The sequence below is a fragment of the Tachysurus fulvidraco genome, chromosome 5, assembly GCF_022655615.1.
Source record: "Tachysurus fulvidraco isolate hzauxx_2018 chromosome 5, HZAU_PFXX_2.0, whole genome shotgun sequence".
In the NCBI taxonomy this organism is placed as follows: domain Eukaryota; kingdom Metazoa; phylum Chordata; class Actinopteri; order Siluriformes; family Bagridae; genus Tachysurus; species Tachysurus fulvidraco.
The window spans coordinates 28,913,183-28,935,390 of NC_062522.1; the positions used below are offsets into that span (position 1 = coordinate 28,913,183).

At 38.2% G+C, this 22,208-nt stretch overlaps 3 protein-coding genes, 1 long non-coding RNA gene and 1 pseudogene across 8 annotated transcripts; 2 read left to right on the plus strand and 3 right to left on the minus strand.

Annotated features, from left to right (window-relative positions):
- Positions 1-738: 738 nt before the first annotated feature.
- On the minus strand, positions 739-2,853 carry LOC125141270 (protein NDRG3-like). Its single transcript, XM_047814170.1, has 2 exons — positions 2,697-2,853; positions 739-2,285 (listed from the first exon to the last, which is right to left on the minus strand). Exon 2 carries the CDS (start codon positions 2,252-2,254, stop codon positions 1,202-1,204), a length of 1,053 nt encoding a protein of 350 aa, XP_047670126.1. The 5' UTR covers positions 2,255-2,285; positions 2,697-2,853; the 3' UTR covers positions 739-1,201.
- Positions 2,854-4,545: 1,692 nt separating this feature from the next.
- On the minus strand, positions 4,546-15,325 carry LOC125141260 (protein NDRG3-like). The gene is made up of 3 exons (XM_047814118.1): positions 15,200-15,325; positions 12,159-12,694; positions 4,546-5,203 (listed from the first exon to the last, which is right to left on the minus strand). Exons 2-3 carry the CDS (start codon positions 12,661-12,663, stop codon positions 4,569-4,571), a joined length of 1,140 nt encoding a protein of 379 aa, XP_047670074.1. The 5' UTR covers positions 12,664-12,694; positions 15,200-15,325; the 3' UTR covers positions 4,546-4,568.
- LOC125141268 (meiosis regulator and mRNA stability factor 1-like) lies at positions 7,133-12,151 on the plus strand. 5 transcript variants are annotated; one of them, XM_047814163.1, is made up of 8 exons: positions 7,133-7,466; positions 7,584-7,657; positions 8,447-8,683; positions 8,794-8,913; positions 9,034-9,215; positions 10,327-10,547; positions 10,644-10,751; positions 11,502-12,151. In XM_047814163.1, the coding sequence occupies exons 3-8, from the start codon at positions 8,526-8,528 to the stop codon at positions 11,934-11,936; spliced, it is 1,224 nt and encodes a 407-aa protein (XP_047670119.1). In that variant the 5' UTR covers positions 7,133-7,466; positions 7,584-7,657; positions 8,447-8,525; the 3' UTR covers positions 11,937-12,151. The 5 variants fall into 5 exon arrangements, with proteins under 5 accessions (XP_047670119.1, XP_047670117.1, XP_047670121.1 ...); XM_047814161.1 differs by lacking the exon at positions 7,584-7,657; XM_047814165.1 differs by lacking the exon at positions 7,584-7,657 and having other exon boundaries at positions 7,134-7,466; positions 10,644-10,739.
- On the minus strand, positions 13,356-14,601 carry LOC125141271 (annotated as a pseudogene).
- A 4,286-nt stretch (positions 15,326-19,611) lies between the features above and the next one.
- On the plus strand, positions 19,612-22,206 carry LOC125141274. Its single transcript, XR_007140652.1, has 4 exons — positions 19,612-19,728; positions 20,116-20,154; positions 20,566-20,694; positions 20,816-22,206. It is a non-coding gene; the product is annotated as an uncharacterized LOC125141274 (long non-coding RNA).
- Positions 22,207-22,208: the final 2 nt, after the last annotated feature.

Sequence of the window (22,208 nt, forward strand, 5' to 3'; positions counted from 1 at the left end):
ATCTTCACTTCACAAAAACTGGAATAAGACGTGAAAGTCTATATAAGAAAGAGCAAAACAGCATTCTAGATAGTGTTTTTCTTGGTTGATATTTATGACACAGACTGGCTCTTATATCCTTATACAACAAAAGTGTCATTTAGTTCCATGGAGTCATATCATGCCTTGACCAGCACTAAAAATGAAACCCTTAAACTAGCTCAAGTTGTTTTGCAAAGACACAAAAAAGGAGAGAGTTAAAAATGTGTTCATTATTACAGTGGAGAGGTTTTATTCTAATGAAATCAAATGACCGATTTTCATTTCATGTTTTCTGCCAATTCCTGTCAACAAACTAAATATTCTCTCAACATACATGGGGAAAAAGGAATGATGGTGTTCCACTATATAGGGATATGTAATTAAATACTACACAAAATGTCCACATTATTCCACATTTTAGAGTGCTGTAGAATTCTCAAATTATAGTACATTCTGACCAGCTGTCACTTAAATGATTGAATCTGCTCAGTGGTTGGAATGATCACCTTTGGAAAACAAAAGGTTACCATTTCAACCGCAGTTTTGGTAAGTTACAGTACATGATAAACAATAACACGGCCTGCTGATCTGAACAATGACTAAGTCAACTTCATTTTTTTATGGTTAATTTTTTATGGTAATCATTAACTTTTTACATGCAAGAGAACATGACAAACTGTATATAAAGTATAAAATGAAACAGACGAAACTCTAGAATAAAACATTAAATCTTTTTTATTAATTCAAAAAATTATATAAAAATAAAAAACTGTTAAATTTTGTAAACAGTAATGTGTAAACTTTGGAACAGTTAGCAGCTTTGACATTATAGAGAACTCTATAATTGAGGTAAGAAAAACAAAACAAAACCGATTAAACGTACAGATTAAAATGGATGAAATTTCATCATCAAATGACTTCATACAACTTTTTTTAGATTAGTGAAAGTGCATGGGTTAAATGCTTACTGCAAGAAGTGTTCTGGAAATCCTTGCTTATTCAACTTAATATATACAACAAAATATTTACTTATAGCAAATATTAATATACTTTCACATTTCCATTCAAATGTCCTGAGGTTTTCCTCCTGACCTTTATCCATCTGAATATCAGGACCTGATTAAGACGCCATGGTTTGTGGTCTGGCTTTGCACTCAGGACCTGGGCTGGCAGCAGCGCCCTACGGCTGAGAGTTAATGTGAGTGCGGCTACGTGCGCCATCCACAGAGTTCATGCTGGAAGCTGAGTGCGTATGAGAGCGTGCCAAGCGTGTCATACTGGCAGTGGGCATGTAACCCATGCCCTGGACAAAGTACTTGAAGGCCTCAGCAAGTTTACCAGGTTGTACAACTTGGGGTAGGCCACCACAATCTGCCATCTTCAGAAGGGTGGTCTTTTTGGGGTTTAACCTCGAGTTACACTCAACAACGGCCTCCACAGCTGGAGAGGTATCACCAACAATTAGCAACGCAGGACACTTCAGAGTGTTTACAGTTTCCTCATTAAGCCCTATGACGGGCCTCTCGATCTCAAGATCTCGGCGGCTGTTGTAGGAGTTGCAGAACAGTTGAAGGTTGTCCTGGTTCATGTCCTGAGCGATGTGCAGACGGTATGTCTGAATGATCTCCTGGTTTTCTGTCAGCTCATCTGTGCTGAAATGATGCCCCATTATGATGTCCACCAGGTTGCTGGTCCATCCTGACAACTTTGAGGCAGCCCAGTCCATCCATCCTTTTGCACACGGGTCCACATTAATAAGAACCAGTCCCTCTACCAGTGTAGGCTGATTCAGCGCCAGTCTGGTGAGAATGTGGGCTCCAGCACCAACACCAATCCCAATCACACTATTGATCTTTAAGTGGGTCATGACTGAGGGCAGCATCTCAGCTAGCTGATCCATCGTAGGGTACCGATACCCAGTGGGGAAAGGTGCTGCGTTCTCCTGCTGACCTGGAGCATCCACATGAGCCACGGCAAAATACTGTGTGATTTCCTGCATGTCCTCAAAGTTAAAAAGAGTGTTGAAGCATGACTTATGGTTAAGGCCTATGTCATGGTATGTAAGGATCACGGGCCGGTTGCCTTTAGGTATTCCTCTCATAGTGACATGGAGAACACCGTGGGGGGACTCAATGTCATGCTCATGACAGTCGAAATCCTGAAAGTTTCGGGCATTTTTGTCTGTCAGAAGGGGCTTAATCTCGGTCAGCTCCACATCCTGTAACTCATCCATCCTTGCAATGAACAGCTGTCAAATGATCATTCTGTTAGGAGAAAATTAGCAGGAGCAGGGTTTAGACTCAGTATGTGTGTGTGTGTGTGTGTGTGTGTCTGTGTGTGTGTGTGTGTCTGTGTGTGTGTGTGCGCGCGTGTGTGTGTGTGTGTGTGTGTGTGTGCGTGTGTGTGTGTGTTAATGAGTTGCCACTACACCCAGTTATAACAACATAGAAACAAAATAAGAACGTATTATTTATTTCCTGCAATAGTTAGACTGCAGCTTCAAGACAAATTTCCAGAAATATATCACCTGAACATCAAACTTATCATTCGTAAGGCCTTTAAATAAAATAAAAGCACGTGTAAAACAATGCTTTTGTATATCAATAAAACAACAAACTTAATAGTACTCAAAGTGCCTGTCGTTGGGGCCCGTTGGTGCACGTTACACAACTCACCAAGTTGAAGAGTTCAGTAGCTCGTATTTATCTCCTCACACACTGCTTTCTGATCCTCTGCTTCACAAAGTGTCTGTCCCCACGGCCGAGGCGATGTCCTGCAGTCTGTCCTGCAGCCTTTAGAGTTAGAGTTAGATTATCAAATAGGCCACGCCTACCTGATGACGCAATATCTGTTACTACGGTTATGGAAGAATTAGAGTTAGATTATCAAATAGGCCACGCCTACCAGATGACGCAATATCTGTTACGCTGTTCTGAAATCCCTGGAAATAAGTGCATTCCGTTTGCTATAATTGGTGCCCTTATTGGATCGGTGGTTGGATCGAATTATGGAGTGGTGGGCTCTGGGATCATCATTGGGATCATAGTAACAATTACACTGGGTCTATACCTGATTACAGAGTCTTAGTCACTTGGCGCGAACAATCAGTTGTAAATGAAAACAACAACAACAACATTTAACAGAGGGATTTGAGATTTAATTTAAATTTCGGGAGGCTCCATATGAGATGGTGTATAAGTGTAAATATATCAGTATGACAGGTTGTAACTGTAATTACACCTGTATTGATGAGACTTACACACAGTCTGAACTTAACTGTATTGTAGCATTTCACTGCCCTCTAGTGGCCGTCATATACAATATACACATCTCAATAGAACACCTTTATATTATTTTATTATAACTGAAGTTTTATTTGAGAAATGACAAACATTGTATTCACTGCCAAACCCTATAGGGCTCCCAACAGCACCTGTGGAACATGGACATGCTGCTATTGAGTTCCAGGAGCCTGAAAATTTTAAGAGTGAGGCACTAATTCACTGATATCATTGATATTTATGACACAGACTGGCTCTTATATCCTTATACACCAAAAGTGCAATTTAGTTTCATGGAGTCATATCATGCCTTGACCAGCACTAAAAATGAAACCCTTAAACTAGCTCAAGTTGTTTTGCAAAGACACTAAAAAGGAGAGAGTTAAAAATGTTCATTATTACAGTGGAGAGGTTTTTTTCTAATGAAATCAAATGACCGATTTTCATTTCATTTTTTCTGCCAATTCCTGTCAACAAACAAAATATTCTCTCAACATACATGGGGCAAAAAGAATGATGGTGTTCCACTATATAGGGATATGTAATTAAATACTGCACAAAATGTCAACATTATTCCACATTTTAGAGTGCTGTAGAATTCTCAAATTATAGTAAATTCTGACCAGCTGTCACTTAAATGATTGAATCTGCTCAGTGGTTGGAATGATCACCACAAAAGGTTATCATTTCAACCATTTTTGGTAAGTTACAGTACATGATAAACAATAACACGGCCTGCTGATCTGAACAATGACTAAGTCAACTTCATTTTTTTATGGTTAACATTTAGGTAATCGTTAACTTTTTACATGCAAGAGAACATGACAAACTGTATATAAAGTATAAAATGAAACAGATGAAACCCGAGAATATAACTTTAAATCTTTTTTTATAAATTCAAAAAATTATATAAAAATAAAAAACTGTGTTAAATATTGTAAACAGTAATGTGTAAACTTTGGAACAGTTAGCAGCTTTGACATTATAGAGAACTCTATAATTGAGGTAAGAAAAACAAAACAAAACAGATAAACGTACAGATTAAAATGGATGAAATTTCATCATCAAATGACTTCATACAACTTTTTTTATATTAGTGAAAGTGCATGGGTTAAATGCTTACAGCAAGAAGTGTTCTGGAAATCCTTGCTTATTCAACTTAATATATACAACAAAATATTCACTTATACTTATAGCATTAATATACTTTCACATTTCCATTAAAATGTCCTGATGTTTTCATCCTGACTTTTATCCATCCGAATATCAGGACCTGACTGACTCCATGGTTTGTGGTCTGGCTTTGCACTCAGGACCTGGGCTGACAGCAGCGCCATACAGCTGAGAGTTAATGTGAGTGCGGCTACGTGTGCCATCCACAGAGTTCATGCTGGAAGCTGAGTGCGTACGAAAGTGTGCCAAGCGTGTCATACTGGCAGTGGGCATGTAACCCATGCCCTGGACAAAGTACTTGAAGGCCTCAGCAAGTTTACCAGGTTGTACAACTTGGGGTAGGCCACCACAATCTGCCATCTTCAGAAGGGTGGTCTTTGTGGGGTTTAACCTCGAGTTACACTCAACAACGGCCTCCACAGCTGGAGAGGTATCACCAACAATTAGCAACGCAGGACACTTCAGAGTGTTTACAGTTTCCTCATCAAGCCCTATGACGGGCCTCTCGATCTCAAGATCTCGGCGTCTGTTGTAGGAGTTGCAGAACAGTTGAAGGTTGTCCTGGTTCATGTCCTGAGCGATGTGCAGACGGTATGTCTGAATGATCTCCTGGTTTTCTGTCAGCTCATCTGTGCTGAAATGATGCCCCATCACAATGTCCACCAGGTTGCTGGTCCATCCTGACAACTTTGCCCATAAACGCTGATGATGAACTATCTGTAAATGAACTTAAATCAGCAAGCAGCTGCTCTCTGAGATGGTCTGGACTCACACTGTGGTGCTTTTCCTGTGTGAAGGAGATGTGGAGGAATCCACAATCAAAGAACACATTCATAAAGCAGAAAAACTCCTGGAAAAGTGCAGAGCCGAACACTGAGTTATGCGTCTGAGTGACTCTGAAACCCAGGTCCATGGACTGCTTGAAGTGATAGACGACATGGTGGAAGACCAAGCATGCTGGTTATAGCTTCCAGCAACAGGCTTCTGAAGAATTGATGCAGAGCAAAATGTCATGCAAAGAAGATACACAAAAGAAACCAAATAAACAGCAGAGTGAAAAAAAATACAAAAGAAAGATGTGCCTAGGAAGAGACGTGGAAGCCTCCAAGGGTTACATCCTAACATTAGGATTAGAAATTCATAGAAATTCATAACATTAAATTTGATAATGAATTCATGACACTGACTAAAGCAAACTAAGTATTATATTACACTGATGTCTATACTATTTCTTTTTCCACAATGACTACAGATACAGAAAATTCAGAAAGACAAAGAGAGAGAACTGAGGCCAAAAAGAACATAAATCAGGACCAGTTGCAGTGGAATTATCTCAAACCCGTAGTAGTGATCCTAATGTCCTTCATGGGTGCTCTTATAGGCTCAGTGGCAGGAGCCCAGTGTGGAACAATGGGGGCAGCTGTGGGGATTGTCATTGGATTTGTTTCACTACTGATCATTAGTTTGTGTCTGGTCAGTCTAGTACAATATGAAATAATGAAATATATGAAATAAATAGGGATTCTGTCTGTCTGCTTTCAATTGTACACTGCTATTGCTGATGGTGCATTATGTTTTTGCATCATGTGTGAAGTGACTGTGTGTGTTGCAACTGCAGTAGCAAATCAATATTATATTACTGTCACTCATGTTTTCATTATTAAAAAAAAAAACATTTGCAGGTGTAATGTCTAACATTTCATTAGAGATCTAGCAGGGAAATGCAAAATCAATTTGGCAGAAATTTATATAGATATTCATTTGTATGGACTGGTGATAGTTAAAATTTGTACTTTGATGTAAAAAGTGATGTATTTTTTTGTATACCTTTTTGTACCTCAGGCTGCCTACGTCTGCTCACTTATTCAATAGTGTATTGATAACATAAGTAGAGAAATAAGTATTTTAAACAAGACTTCTCTCCAGGGTAATATACATTTCACCCAAATTTTATTGGCTAGTTCAATGATACTTTTTGAACGCGTTTAAATTGACTGCGATATTTTAAAGAAATATTCACCTCAAAGTCAAACTTTGTTTTTTTTTTTGTTGTTGTTGTTGTTTATGTGACTTTAGTACACTTATTTAATGTGGCAAAAGTATTTTGGGACAGGAATAAAGAAAAGATTGAACGGTCTTTGGCACCTCAACTATCTAACTTTCACTATATGTTCATCTCAATTTTGTGATTTGCTTCCAACTGCAAATTGCTTTGTGTATCATATTTAATAAACCAATACAATTTAAATATTTAAATGAACATGTATAGTCACACTATTGTAGCAGTGTTGCATGCAGTAGGTAAGGTAAGTAGTGATTGTTCATTTAAAGTTTACTCAAGTGGAAGAATGTAAGTAATAAACTTACACTTACCGGCACTATGCATTATATTTTGAAAAAGTAGATTATCTTAATATCAAAACCTTAAATTTTCTCTGAACTTAATGATAAATACATGTCTGACCGTTAGAACGAACCAAAAAAAAACTAGAAAATCGCATTCATGACAATTTATGGTGATTTTATTTCTTTGCCTACATTGAAGCTGATGCATTAAGAGGAGGGGGTTCCCTGTACCAAGATGGCGGCTCTATTGACGCATTCGTTCCAATGTACTGCCATATACAAGGCGACATCTAGTGTATATAATATCTATGATTCCTTTACTACTACACGGTTGGCGCGAGTACGTTTAGGGGTGGTGTGTGCGCGAGACAGAATGGGTGGAAGGTAGAAGGTGTGTTTATAGGTTAGCTTGTAGGCTAACGACGACAAATTAACGACTTATTTAAAAATAAGTACATGGGGCTTAAAGTCTGACTTTCTGATTAGCAAGATATTGCGTTTAACACGTCCTGTTTTACATCGACGTGCTAAAATAGTCTTTGACAATAAAGTTGAATCTAATCTAATCTAGAATAGTCTTTGTACCTCGAGCACAACACAGTCTGTCAGAAGGGAGCACATTACTGCCATCAGAGTTTAAGAAAGGTTGGTCAGCAGCACAGCTTTTAAATATAAATTCAAAGTTGCTGTTTAGCTAATTTCTTGCCTACAAGAGTACATCATAGATGTATGTGCACTATAGCGTGAAATCGGTATTTACAGATAAGGGAAGACACAAAGAGCCATTTCTGAGGCAAAATTCCACTTTTCAAAATCACTGAAATTTATGAGAAAAAGTGAGTCACTTTTTTTTTTTTTTTTTTTTTTTTTAAATGTGTACAGTACACTGGTTATACAAAATGTCACTAACTGCATAAAAAAAGATTGTATTAGAATTTGGATAAATTTCAGTAAAATTTAATTTAAAATGATTTAACATATAATAAACTAAATCATTGATTCTACTTGATGTAAATAGCTGTCAGCTGAATTAGCAGTGTCCACAATTTTTGGCACCCTTGATAGAGATGGATTCAAGACTTGTTTAACTTAATTGCACATGGAAAAATATGAAGGCGTTTTAACCATTCATCAAAGTATATTATTCAAAAATAAATTTACTCATTAAACATATTTTACAAAATTATGTTGGAGGGTTACTTGGGCCTCCACTTTCATTTATTACCTTGTGCAACATAATGGGAGATTCTTCTCCTATAATACTTAATGAGATAAGAGAGTACAACACCCGCGGTATGTAACCCTTGCATCAACCGAGCACTATGTATAATGGTAACTGTTATTAATTGTGGAACATTCCAGTTTATGCTGCTGAATAATCAATTAATAAAGCAATTGCTTAAGAAAAAGGGTTTTGAGCAGTCAAAACTCTGCAGGCATTCTAATGCTCCAGCATAATGAATCATATGCTTATTACCATCTCAATTTGGACTTGGATCTCTGTTATTTGCTCAATATGCCTGAAGGTGCATTTGGTGAGTTTAACTGTAATTACAATATTGGTGTGTATCTGAATAACAATAGTTTAATCTTTCATGGTTTGAGCGTGTTAACCTGGTCTGCAGGTTTGGTCGTGAACTGGTGGTGAGCGATCTCTACAGATTGCCGGAGGTCGTGGCTGTGCGTGAACAAGGCGGCGGACGTATGGTGTGTCTTCTACCCAGCAGCCTAGCCAGACATAGTCCATTAGGTTCCTCGCAGTCCCATGATGGCTCTTCCACCAGTGGCAGTCCTGTGGTGTTTGAGGAGCTTGAGTATCATGAACCTGTCTGCAAGCGTCATTACACACAACAAGATTTCAGGTATGACCGTAAGCACAGGACTGTAACAATGTGAATTAAAATGAATGGCATGTTTTCAGATAATCAGTGCTACCATTCACTTGTCTTATGTTTATGTATTTTTTGTGTAGTGAGGCAGATTATGACCCTGACACGTACAAGATTCCATTTGTTGTGGTGTCTCTGAAAGCCTTTTCTGCTCACGTGCACAGTCTTCTGCAGTCACACGAGGGTACCATCCCCTTGCTCAGGTAACACATCTGCCCTCATTTACATGCTAGCAACAGGTGCTAAGTTGAGTCTTTATTATTGCACGAAAAATAGAAATCATTTTGTTTGTATGTGAATAACATGGCTAATATTTTAATCAGCTTTCTAGAATGTTATGCATCAGAGTTCAGCCCATTAACAGTGGCTGAAGAAGGGAAGCTGGAGGGAAGCGTTCCCCTGGAACACCTCATTACATGTATCCCAGGCATCACCATTGTAACTGCACAGAACGGCTTCAAGGTCATCAAATGGATCCACAACAAACCCCCACCACCTAATGCAGGTATACATGTACAGTATGCATGAGTGAGTGAGTAAACAACATGAGCGAAGCATCTGTCTGAAATTTATTACATTACAATTGATTCAGAATGTTAACTGCAGTCTCTTTGGCCTTTCAGGTAATTGTTCTTTGATGTTCTAAATAGACATTCAGTGACATTTTTGTTGTTACTGATTGTGCCTTATTAGAATGATGGAGTTGGGTGCACGTGTTAGATCGCAGTAGGCTAATGCTGTAATTATTTTAGCTGAAAATCTGTAATCGTATGTACATGATTCAAGCGTGTGAACGTCACCCTCCTCTCCCAGAGCCTTCGACTAGCCACTTACCATGCATGCAGCCTGTGTGTCCGTCTACAGCTAGGTTTACAAATGAAACCATCTGCCAAATAATGCTTTTTCCCCCTCAGTCATGCAAATTGGGGTCATACATTGTGAATAAAGTTTTTCATGTGTTTTCTGGACGAACATATGGCAGATCAAAATATCCATCAGCCTGCTTGCTAGTTGAAATTTGCAAAATGTTGAATCCATCTCAACTTATTTTGCCACACTTGCTGTTGCATAATCTTTTACCCTTTTGAAAATAAATGGGGAGAAAATATTGGATAGTTAATTCTTGTTCAGTGAGCATGAAAGGCAACCTTGAATGTTAGTGAATACATTTGAATATCAAAAAAAACCCTCCCCCATTCCACACACATCACAATCTATAAATCATTTCAAGCCAAATTCTATAAACTGTGTGAAAACCTTTCCAGTACTCTGCTGAACAAGAACAGTTTATTAACTGTAGTCTAGTTTTTAAGCCTATGTTTTTGTGTCATTCTCCTAGAAGTGTAGCATATCAATTAGGTTTTAGCTGTTTGGGAGAATCTCCTCCTGGTTGTAACATAAAACAAGCTTTGGTCGGCTGCGTAAGGTGCGCTGACATTTTGTAAAGCTTGTGTTTGGCCAATTAGCTGTAGTTATGGTTTTATTTTGATTTTTACTGCTCCACAGAAAAGTACAGCAACCTGTAAACAGATATCCTAAGAACACAACAATTCTCCCAAAAGTAATAAAATAAAACATGTGTAGTGACCATTTGTTCTGAATTTCCCTTTCTACAGACCCATGGCTACAGCGCTGTAAGAGCCCAGTAGGAAATCCCCAGCTGATCCAGTTCAGTCGAGAAATCATAGACCTGATGAAAAACCAGCCGTGCTGCCTGATGCCCATCACTAAATTCATCCCTGCCTACCATCATCACTTTGCTAAACAGTGCAGAGTCTCTGATTATGGCTTCTCCAAACTGCTAGAGCTGCTGGAGGCTGTACCACACGTACTACAGGTTGCAGTACTAAGGAATTCCTGAAGCAAGTGCTACACAGTAGTCTATATATACTCATGTTTGCCTGGACCATAAGTGTTGTCTTTTCCACTGCAGATTCTGGGCCTGGGCTCTAAGCGGTTGCTGACCCTCACACACAGGGCACAGGTGAAGCGTTTCACACAAGATCTGCTCAAACTGCTCAAGTTTCAGGCAAGCAAGCAGGTCATCATCAGAGACTTCATGCAGGGTAAAGAATAGTGCATAGAACTGACCAATGGTAGATTGGTCAGTTCTATGCACTATTCTTTACTCTCTTTTCTGTTTAGTGATACTGTAATTAGTGTACACACCCAAATACACGAGATGTAGCTTATAACACCTGCTGTGAAAATGCTGGTCTGATTAGTCAGTTTTATCATTTGTTCCCTTGTATTCTTAGTTAGAATAATAACAGACACATTATGTTAATAATCGTATGATAATATGCAGTGACCACATGAGTATAATTTTAAACTTTATTAAAAATGTCATGGGTGGGTCATTGTCTCAGGTGTGATGATGCATCAGTATTCATGGGTGTTGTATGACTTAATACAGACTTTCTCGAACAAAAAGTTCCATACAAATGTTAATCGGTCTGATGGTTTTCACAACAATATTGTAACAAAGGCTCAAATCTACATAATCTAGGGTGCAAAAGTCTGCGAAATGGTTTGAGACCCAACATCTCAAAAATTTGGACCCATCTCCAGGGTTTTAGTGTCTTAAATGTGTTACAACAGTTAAGCTAAAAGCTTATTCATAAGACTTGTATGCACACCAGTTCTTTTCAAATATTTTTCAATATTATAAAAGTTAGATCACCTCACTTTTAATACTACAAACCTTTTTAAAATAAATTAGGTGACCATGAGATGTGTGCATCAGACTATTGTGCAATATCTGAACTGTTTTCCACGTTTTGCTCCTTAGAGCGGACCACAGAGGAGATGGAACGCACCAGACAGTTTGGGAAGGAGGTGGTGGATCTGTTGTGTCACCAACCGCACTTTCGCATGCCTTTCAGCAAGTTCATCCCCACTTATCACCACCACTTTGGCCGCCAGTGCAAGCTCACCTATTATGGGTTCTCTAAGCTCATGGAGCTGTTTGAAGCCATTCCTAATGTCCTTCAGGCGAGTGCCATCTCTTAGCCATCTCTTTGATGGATTGTTATTCCATGTCACTGCCCTGCCTTCGTTCATGACTTTAAAGTGTTTCATCCTGCACTCCCTTAGCATGATGATGTTTGTATATTTCTTTTCTGTTGTCTTGTTTAGCGGGTTTCTTTGGGCCGAAGACTTATCCTGCATCTGTTTATGCAGTCTGGGTTATCCCAGGACAAAAATAACTAGACTGAACACCTAACACGCTGCCGTTAGGCTCTGTATTTGCATAGAGAGAGCCACGTTTTGGGAGAATCTCCCTGAAAAACCTCCCTGTTTTAGTTTAGCGGTCCTGTTGTTGGTTTAATGCAGTCTAGTCCAGTTTACAGCTCATGTTCCTGATTTCCCGACTCGCCGTTGGGCTCATTAAGCCCTATGACCACAATCTGCCATTTTCAGAAGGGTGGTCTTTGTGGGGTTTAACCTCGAGTTTTGCTGGTCCATCCTGACAACTTTGAGGCAGTGTAGGCCAGTGTAGGCTGATTCAGCGCCAGTCTGGTGAGAATGTGGGCTCCAGCACCAACACCAATCCCAATCACACTATTGATCTTTAAGTGGGTCATGACTGAGGGCAGCATCTCAGCTAGCTGATCCATCGTAGGGTACTGATACCCAGTGGGGAAAGGTGCTGCGTTCTCCTGCTGACCTGGAGCATCCACATGAGCCACGGCAAAATACTGTGTGATTTCCTGCATGTCCTCAAAGTTAAAAAGAGTGTTGAAGCATGACTTATGGTTAAGGCCTATGTCATGGTATGTAAGGATCACGGGCCGGTTGCCTTTAGGTGTTCCTCTCATAGTGACATGGAGAACACCGTGGGGGGACTCAATGTCATGCTCATGACAGTCGAAATCCTGAAAGTTTCGGGCATTTTTGTCTGTCAGAAGGGGCTTAATCTCCGTCGGCTCCACATCCTGTAACTCATCCATCCTTGCAATGAACAGCTGTCAAATGATCATTCTGTTAGGAAAAAAATAGCAGGAGCAGGGTTTAGACTCAGGCATGTGAGTGTGAACGCTGGCTGTGAGCTCTGCACATCTCCACTCAACAGCCTGATTGATGTCCATATTAATGTCTCATATTAAGATCTCCCTGTACTCAAGTAGACTTACAACACAACCAGGAAATAGTATTTGAGGTGGCTAACAAAGAAACTCGGTTAATATTCAGTAGCGCTGTGCCTCCATTGGTGATTTGTACATTTACTGGTAGTGAGCAGTGCGTAATGTATATCACCAGGACATGAAAATACAGTAACAGTAAAATGTCCTAAACTTGGTGTGTGTGTGTTAATGAGTTGCCACTACACCCAGTTATAACAACATAGAAACAAAATAAGAATGTATTATTTATTTCCTGCAATAGTTAGACTGCAGCTTCAAGACAAATTTCCAGAAATATATCACCTGAACCTCAAACTTATCATTCGTAAGGCCTTTAAATAAAATAAAAGGACGTGTAAAACAATGCTTTTGTATATCAATAAAACAACAAACTTAATAGTACTCAAAGTGCCTGTCGTTGGGGCCTGTTGGTGCACGTTACACAACTCACCAAGTTGAAGAGTTCAGTAGCTCTTATTTAGCTCCTCACACACTACTTCCCGATCCTCTGCTTCACCAAGGATGAAACCTATTGTAATCCCCTAGACATGTTTCCTGAGACACAGCACAATGTTTTGAATTTAAAAGAAACTCGGTTTTGAATTTAAAAGAAACTTCTGAGCTGGAAATGCTTCTATCCAAGTCAAGAGTCATTATCCATCCATCCAGGAGACGTTTATCCATCCGAATATCAGGACCTGACTGACTCCATGGTTTGTGGTCTGGCTTTGCACTCAGGACCTGGGCTGGCAGCAGTGCCCTCTGGATGGGAGTTAATGTGAGTGCGGCTACGTGTGCCTTCCACAGAGTTCATGCTGGAAGCTGAGTGGGTACGAGAGCGTGCCAAGCGTGTCATACTGGCAGTGGGCATGTAACCCATGCCCTGGACAAAGTACTTGAAGGCCTCAGCAAGTTTACCAGGTTGTACAACTTGGGGTAGGCCACCACAATCTGCCATCTTCAGAAGGGTGGTCTTTGTGGGGTTTAACCTCGAGTTACACTCAACAATGGCCTCCACAGTTTCCTCATTAAGCTCTATGATGGGCCTCTCAATCTCAAGATCTCGGTGGCTGTTGTAGGAGTTGCAGAACAGTTGAAGGTTGTCCTGGTTCATGTCCTGGGCGATGTGCAGACGGTATGTCTGAATGATCTCCTGTTTTTTTTGCTGAAATGATGCCCCATCATAATGTCCACCAGAAAAGCTGGTCCATCCTGACAACTGCCCAGTCCACCCATCCTTTTGCACACAGGTCCACATTAATAAGAACCAGTCCCTCTACCAGTGTAGGCTGATTCAGCGCCAGTCTGGTGAGAATGTGGGCTCCAGCACCAACACCAATCCCAATCACACTATTGATCTTTAAGTGGGTCATGACTGAGGGCAGCATCTCAGCTAGCTGATCCATCGTAGGGTACTGATACCCAGTGGGGAAAGGTGCTGCGTTCTCCTGCTGACCTGGAGCATCCACATGAGCCACAGCAAAATATTGTGTGATTTCCTGCATGTCCTCAAAGTTAAAAAGAGTGTTGAAGCATGACTTATGGTTAAGGCCTATGTCATGGTATGTAAGGATCACGGGCCGGTTGCCTTTAGGTGTTCCTCTCATAGTGACATGGAGAACACCGTGGGGGGACTCAATGTCATGCTCCTGACAGTCGAAATCCTGAAAGTTTCGAACATTTTTGTCTGTCAGAAGGGGCTTAATCTCCGTCGGCTCCACATCCTGTAACTCATCCATCCTTGCAATGAACAGCTGTCAAAAGATTGTTTTGTTAGGAGAAAAATAGCAGGAGCAGTGTTTAGACTCAGGCATGTGAGTGTGAACGCTGGCTGTGAGCTCTGTACATCTCCACTCAACAGCCTGATTGAGGTATTAATGTCTCATATTAAGATCTCCCTGTACTCAAGTAGACTTACAACACAACCAGGAAATAGTATTTGAGGTGGCTAACAAAGAAACTCGGTTAATATTCAGTAGCGCTGTGCCTCCACTGGTGATTTGTACATTTACTGGTAGTGAGCAGTGCGTAATGTATATCACCAGGACATGAAAATACAGTAACAGTAAAATGTCCTAAACTTGGTGTGTGTGTGTGTTAATGAGTTGCCACTACACCCAGTTATAACAACATAGAAACAAAATAAGAACGTATTATTTATTTCCTGCAATAGTTAGACTGCAGCTTCAAGACAAATTTCCAGAAATATATCACCTGAACATCAAACTTATCATTCGTAAGGCCTTTAAATAAAATAAAAGCACGTGTAAAACAGTGCTTTTGTATATCAATAAAACAACAAACTTAATAGTACTCAAAGTGCCTGTCGTTGGGGCCCGTTGGTGCACGTTACACAACTCACCAAGTTGAAGAGTTCAGTAGCTCTTATTTAGCTCCTCACACACTACTTTCTGATCCTCTGCTTCACAAAGTGTCTGTCCCCACGGCCGAGGCGATGTCCTGTAGTCTGTCCTGCAGCCAGAAGCTCCAGCTCACCAAATGTGGCTCACAATCCGTGTTCAGCGTGTTAAGACGACCACAACGTAAAGTAAAAAAATAAGGGAGCATACCTGCGAAGGACAAAACAGTCATACAGGTAGATTTATTTTAGAAAACAAATAAATAACCAAAATCTACAGTTATGGTTAGGGTTAGAGTTAGAGTTAGATTATCAAATAGGCCAAGCTTACCTGATGACGCAATATCTGTTACGCTGTTCTGAAATCCCTGGAAACAAGTGCATCCCGTAGCTAAGCATCGTTAGCATTCACTGCAATGTACGCCAGCGAGACCACGATGTTCGCGACCGGCTCCACTCAGTTTAGAGAGTGAAGGAAAATGGGCTCCACGGGACCAACTGATCCCAAACAGTTAGAACTCCTTTTCGTTATCAGAAAACAATTTCTTTTCTTTATTTCCCTCCAGCTCGCCCCTTGTGCACACTTCTTTACGTCTCTCACTCTTCGCGGTAGTGATGGACGGTTCATGAACGAATCGTTCTTATGAACCGGTTCTTTTTAGTGAACTGGATGAACGAGGACTTCAGGGGCGATTTTGGCAAACGTTTATTTAATAACAAATTAAACATATTGGGATATTAAACATTTATATATATAAAAAATACAACATACAACTGTTCACTCAATATATGTCAGTTAATTTTTCTATTGACTATTGTGCAGGTTAGTCTTTATTTTTATATGCCGGTTTTTGTAAGTTGATGATTAGTTTATTAACTTTATATCTTTAAGACATGTAAAACATCCACGTTTGCACATCAATGTCTGTACTGGGTGTTTTAGTTGCAAAACTTAAATGTAAGAAATGTTTTCAACTAAAGTTCTGATTACAAAGAACCTTTAAAATGTGTTAAATTGATTGTATTAATATCTGCCGGCAGCAGTGGTATGAAGAAATTTACATCATTACGTCATTGTGAATGACGTCATTACGTCAGGATGTAAAAGAACTGGATTTTTAAACTGGTTCATTAAAACGAACTGTCCGAAAGAACCGGTTTGCGGAAAAGAACCGAACCTCCCATCACTATGGTAAATCATGTGATCTTTGAAGGCGTATACTTATTTTATTTTATTTATTTATTTTTTAACAACTTACCAGGAAAAACAATAAAAACTCCTCATGGTCCTAGAGACTGTCAGTTGATGTTTTATCACACCATGTTGTACTAATGTAACGGTTACCTTAGTTCACAATATTGTGCTCACCTGTCCAGACCAGCAGACTGGATTAGAAAACTTCATAATCCGTATGATTTATTGTGTAGTATATAAATTGTCTATCCAAACATTTTCACACCACAGTGAATTTAATGGGTCATAAGGTAATATATTTCCTATTTAATGGTTCTACAACTGAGGCCAAAAAGTTGATGCTAAAGATATTCAACTCCAACCATGTATAAACCTGCAGGTATATAACTGAAAAGTAATAATGCAGCAACTAAACCGGAAATGTTCATTAAAATACAAGGATGTTATCTAGATACTTTATTACTGACCAAATAACATGTGAAATACTACTTCTGCTAAAGTTTTTACATATATGAGAACCATGTATATCAGTAATAGAATATTGTTTTAAACACACACATGCACAGAAGATCACATGATGCAAAGACAATATGTTCAATCTTGAGTACCAAAATTTCTTACACCTGCCATGTACGTTCTGTCTCATGTCACAGATGGTGGAAGAACATAAAAAGAAAGGTCCTACAAGGTGTCTGTTGCATAGATAAATGGCACCATGTTGTTGTAGTGTAAAGGTTACCCAGTAATAGTAATTAGTATACATAGTGATTGCTAATCTGTCCAAATATGTGGACTGGATTAGAAATCATCATAATCTGCATTAGATATTGTGTACAACTATATATCTTGTCCATTAATACACTAAACACACATATTCATAGGATTATATCATTATATTTCTTTCTTTCTTTTAAACCTATCTGTAACACAGTCCTGTTTTTGGTTAGGTGTTTCTAATCTAATGTAATTGTTTCTTCAACTGACATCTAAAGGTCTGTATCATTAATATAAAGATATTTTTGGCACATTGGTGTGTTTGGCACTTTTTTAATTTATTCAGATTTATTAATGACCAATTTGTTTCTAATGACATCATATACTACATCCTCAAATGATTTTTTTTAAACATATAGTAAACTTGTTTGACAGTAATAGAATATTGATTTGCTGTTTAAGTAGTAACGCACACCCACACGCTAAAATGTCACTTCACACAATGCAAAGACTATTTTCAATCATACTCTATCAGTGTACAATTTACAGAATTTTCTGTTTTGAAACACCTTTGAGAAAAAAACACTGTAGTAAAACCAATACAATAGAAATTGTAATCTTCACTTTGAACAAAAACTGGAATAAGACATGAATATCTATATAAGAGCAAAACATTCATACTAGATAGTGTTTTTTATATGCAATTATACCTGATTTTTTCTTGGTTGATATTTATGACACAGACTGGCTCTTATATCCTTATACAACAAAAGTGTCATTTAGTTCCATGGAGTCATATCATGCCTTGACCAGCACTAAAAATGAAACCCTTAAACTAGCTCAAGTTGTTTTGCAAAGACACAAAAAAGGAGAGAGTTAAAAATGTGTTCATTATTACAGTGGAGAGGTTTTATTCTAATGAAATCAAATGACCGAATTTCATTTCATTTTTTCTGCCAATTCCTGTCAATAAACCAAATATTCTCTCAACATACATGGGGCAAAAAGAATGAAGGTGTTCCACTATATAAGGATATGTAATTAAATACTGCACAAAATGTCAACATTATTCCACATTTTAGAGTGCTGTAGAATTCTCAAATTATAGTACATTCTGACCAGCTGTCACTTAAATGATTGAATCTGCTCAGTGGTTGGAATGATCACCACAAAAGGTTATCATTTCAACCAGTTTTGGTAAGTTACAGTACATGATAAACAATAACACGACCTGCTGATCTGAACAATGACTAAGTCAACTTCATTTTTTTATGGTTAACATTTAGGTAATCGTTAACTTTTTACATGCAAGAGAACATGACAAACTGTATATAAAGTATAAAATGAAACACGAAACCCGGGAATAAAACTTTAAATCTTTTTTTATAAATTCAAAAAATTATATAAAAATAAAAAACTGTGAGAACTCTATAATTGAGGTAAGAAAAACAAAACAAAACGTGATTAAAAATGGATGAAATGTCATCATCAACTTTTTTTAGATTAGTGAAAGTGCATGGGTTAAATGCTTACTGCAAGAAGTGTTCTGGAAATCCTTGCTTATTCAACTTAATATATACAACAAAATATTCACTTATACTTATAGCATTAATATACTTTCACATTTCCATTAAAATGTCCTGATGTTTTCATCCTAACTTTTATTCATCCGAATATCAGGACCTGACTGACTCCATGGTTTGTGGTCTGGCTTTGCACTCAGGACCTGGGCTGACAGCAGCGCCCTACGGCTGAGAGTTAATGTGAGTGCGGCTACGTGTGCCATCCACAGAGTTCATGCTGGAAGCTGAGTGCGTACGAAAGCGTGCCAAGCGCGTCATACTGGCAGTGGGCATGTAACCCATGCCCTGGACAAAGTACTTAAAGGCCTCAGCAAGTTTACCAGGTTGTACAACTTGGGGTAGGCCACCACAATCTGCCATCTTCAGAAGGGTGGTCTTTGTGGGGTTTAACCTCGAGTTACACTCAACAACGTCCTCCACAGCTGGAGAGGTATCACCAACAATTAGCAACGCAGGACACTTCAGAGTGTTTACAGTTTCCTCATTAATCCCTATGACAGGCCTCTCGATCTCAAGATCTCGGCGGCTGTTGTAGTATAATGTGTGTGTATATGTATATATAATGTGTGTGTATATGTATATATGTGTGTATATGTATGTTCCCCAATTCCCAGGTTCACCAAGCTGACACGGCTGGGCCTCTGAGCAAGGCCCTTAACCCTCAATTGCTCAGTTGTATTAAAATGAGATAAAAATGTAAGTCGCTCTGGATAAGGGCGTCTGCTAAATGCTGTAAATGTAAGAGAAGGTGTGAAAGTGTTTTGATAGACAATTTATATAGTACACAATACATCAAACAGATTATGTAGTTTTCTAATCCATCCTGCTTGTCTGGGCGGGTGAGCAAAATAGTGTGAACTAAGGTAACCTTTACACTAGTACAACATGGTATGATAAAACGTCATCATTGTATGTAATCGACAGTCTCTAGGACCTTGAGGAGTTTTTATTCCTCTATACGCTCTCAAACTAAGAGCACCTGCTTTTCCACCATGTGCTGGATGAATCTGTACCTGGAAATAACCGAAACTTGACAAATTGTAATAAAAATATTCTATTTTAAGAAGATATATTTAATTATTTTTTAATTTAAAAACCATCCAAAAAATGTTTTACAGTTATATGTTTTTAGTTTCATTTTTCATTTCAGTTTTTAGCAGCATTTCCTGTTACAGCCAGTACTAGAAGTTCGTAGTTTCGATGTGTTTACTGTTAATCTATATAAAGGTTTCATGTCACCTGTAAGTGTATATGATATAATGAACAAAAGAGTCTGTTTGGATGTTTTACTAAGAGTTAAAGCACAATGTGAATAAGTAGCAATCCATAACAAATGGCAACAAGGACTCCATTCTGTATTGTAGCTATATGACTCCAAATAAATAGCATCATCACTTTGCTAATTTTCTGCATAATATTCTCTTTAGATGACCAGTGAGTTTTGGAGGACAGTCTCCTTTATGCAGGTTTGTGGTTGTACTTCATTATTTTCATTGTTTACTAATGCAATTATAATGGAAGTTTTAGGTATATTTTTTATAAGAAAACTTCAATTGATAGATATCAAAACTTTGTACTGGGTGTGTTTTCAAAACACTTTAGTCTTCATGATTCAGTTCATTTAGGTATGTTCTCTAACATTTGGTGACCTTTTAGGAAGAGGTGTATTTTTGTATTGAGATTTCACACACGCTTCAGTATTATGGGCTATTGGTTATGACATAAGATCTCAGTTAAGTCTAATTCAGCTCTAATAATCACTACAATAAATAGAACAGATCAACAGGGTGAACTGTTTTAATATGAACTAATTTGTATGTGTTGAAAATCTTTGTAATTGTCCCAGTTATATTTGGGTTATCCTTTTGTGAAAAAAGGTATGAGGACAAAATAAAAATGATAAAACAAGGATATCCAGAACAGACTTAGTATGTATACAAACCAAACCAAGGAAGAACATTCGCTTAGACGGAGAAGTGGAAGTATCGACGGAATGCGACCATCTTGTAAGTATTCATCTGTCCATTTAAGAAGGTTATATTATAGCAGATTACATCTATGCACAATCACTGTATTTCCCTGATCTAGATCACATAATTTTCTTGTCTGTTTACATTTTTTTTGCAGTCACTGTAGATGAAAACCAGGAAGCCGATATTGGTACCATCAGGAAGAAGAATCAGGATGAGCTTCTGGCACCTGCAAAATATTACTTCAAACCTGTAGGTCTGCTATTGTTGGCTATGATTGGTGCCCTTATTGGATCGATGGTTGGATCGAGTTATGGAGTGGTGGGCTCTGGATCTGGGATCGTCATTGGGATCATAGTAACAATTCCACTGGGTCTTTGCTTGATTACAGCTGCAAGCCTCACACGCCAGAGTTCTGAACAGACTAATTAGACCCTAAAACTGTGAGCTACACAATAGCTTGCAAATATTTATACCATTGGGACAAAATGAAAAAAATATACCACAAAAAATATTACATCAGTGTTGCATCACTGAGAAGTGACCCAACATGAAGGATGGTACTTGTTGTTGCTGTAGCTGAGCTGGTCAAACTAGTAGATCATCTTTTCTAGCTTATGAGTTTTTTTTAATTAATACTACATTGATGCAAGACCATTTCAATAAAATAGCAGCAAGGTGATTTAAAAATCTCAAAATAAGTTTGTTGAGTAATACCAAAGCTAGAAAATAACATAGCAGTTTTGATTCTGATGATGGTCTACCAGTTTCACCAGCGTGGTCTGTGATGGTTGGTGTAATTGATTAGACTGAACTGGGTTTTTTTCAGTGCAACTGATAAACAAATAATTTAAACCAAAAACAACAACAACAACAACAAAGCATAAAAGATTTACAGCTTCATAAATTAAGTTTAAATGTTTCCTGTTTACATGTTTGATGAAATAACAAATTCTTTATTAGGCACTGATGAGAAGCTGCACTGACTGAAGCTAATACTTTTGATGTGTTTAATATTCATCTGCATAAAGGTTTCTTGTTACCTGTAGGTACATATTATGTAACAACATTTATTTGTGTATTAATGTGAACAATAGTAACTAGATTTGTAAAGTTCATCACGGCAAACTTTGAGGTTGGCTGGATGATGCAAATATTCGCAAAGGCTGTTTTTTTTTTTGGAGGTGAGCGGACATAAGGGTCTGTGTTACTTTTTTTAGGCAAGATGTAAATAATAAAATAATGTAAGTAATATTATTTCAATTATCTGACCTGAAAGAGTTATTTTTTTTATTAAAAAATGCACAAGTAATAAATGTTTTGAGTTTTACTAAATTTAGTTTCTAGTATGAGTTTAAGTGCCACATTTCCTCATTAGTTAATGCAGGATGTTGATAGTTTTGTGTTTACTATTATCTATATAATAATATAATAATATTCTTTGTGTATTAATGTGAACAACAGTGTCTGTTTGTGTGTTTTACTAAGAGTTAAAGCGCAATGCATATAAGTAGCAATCCATAAAAAATGGTAGCAAAGGACTCAATTTT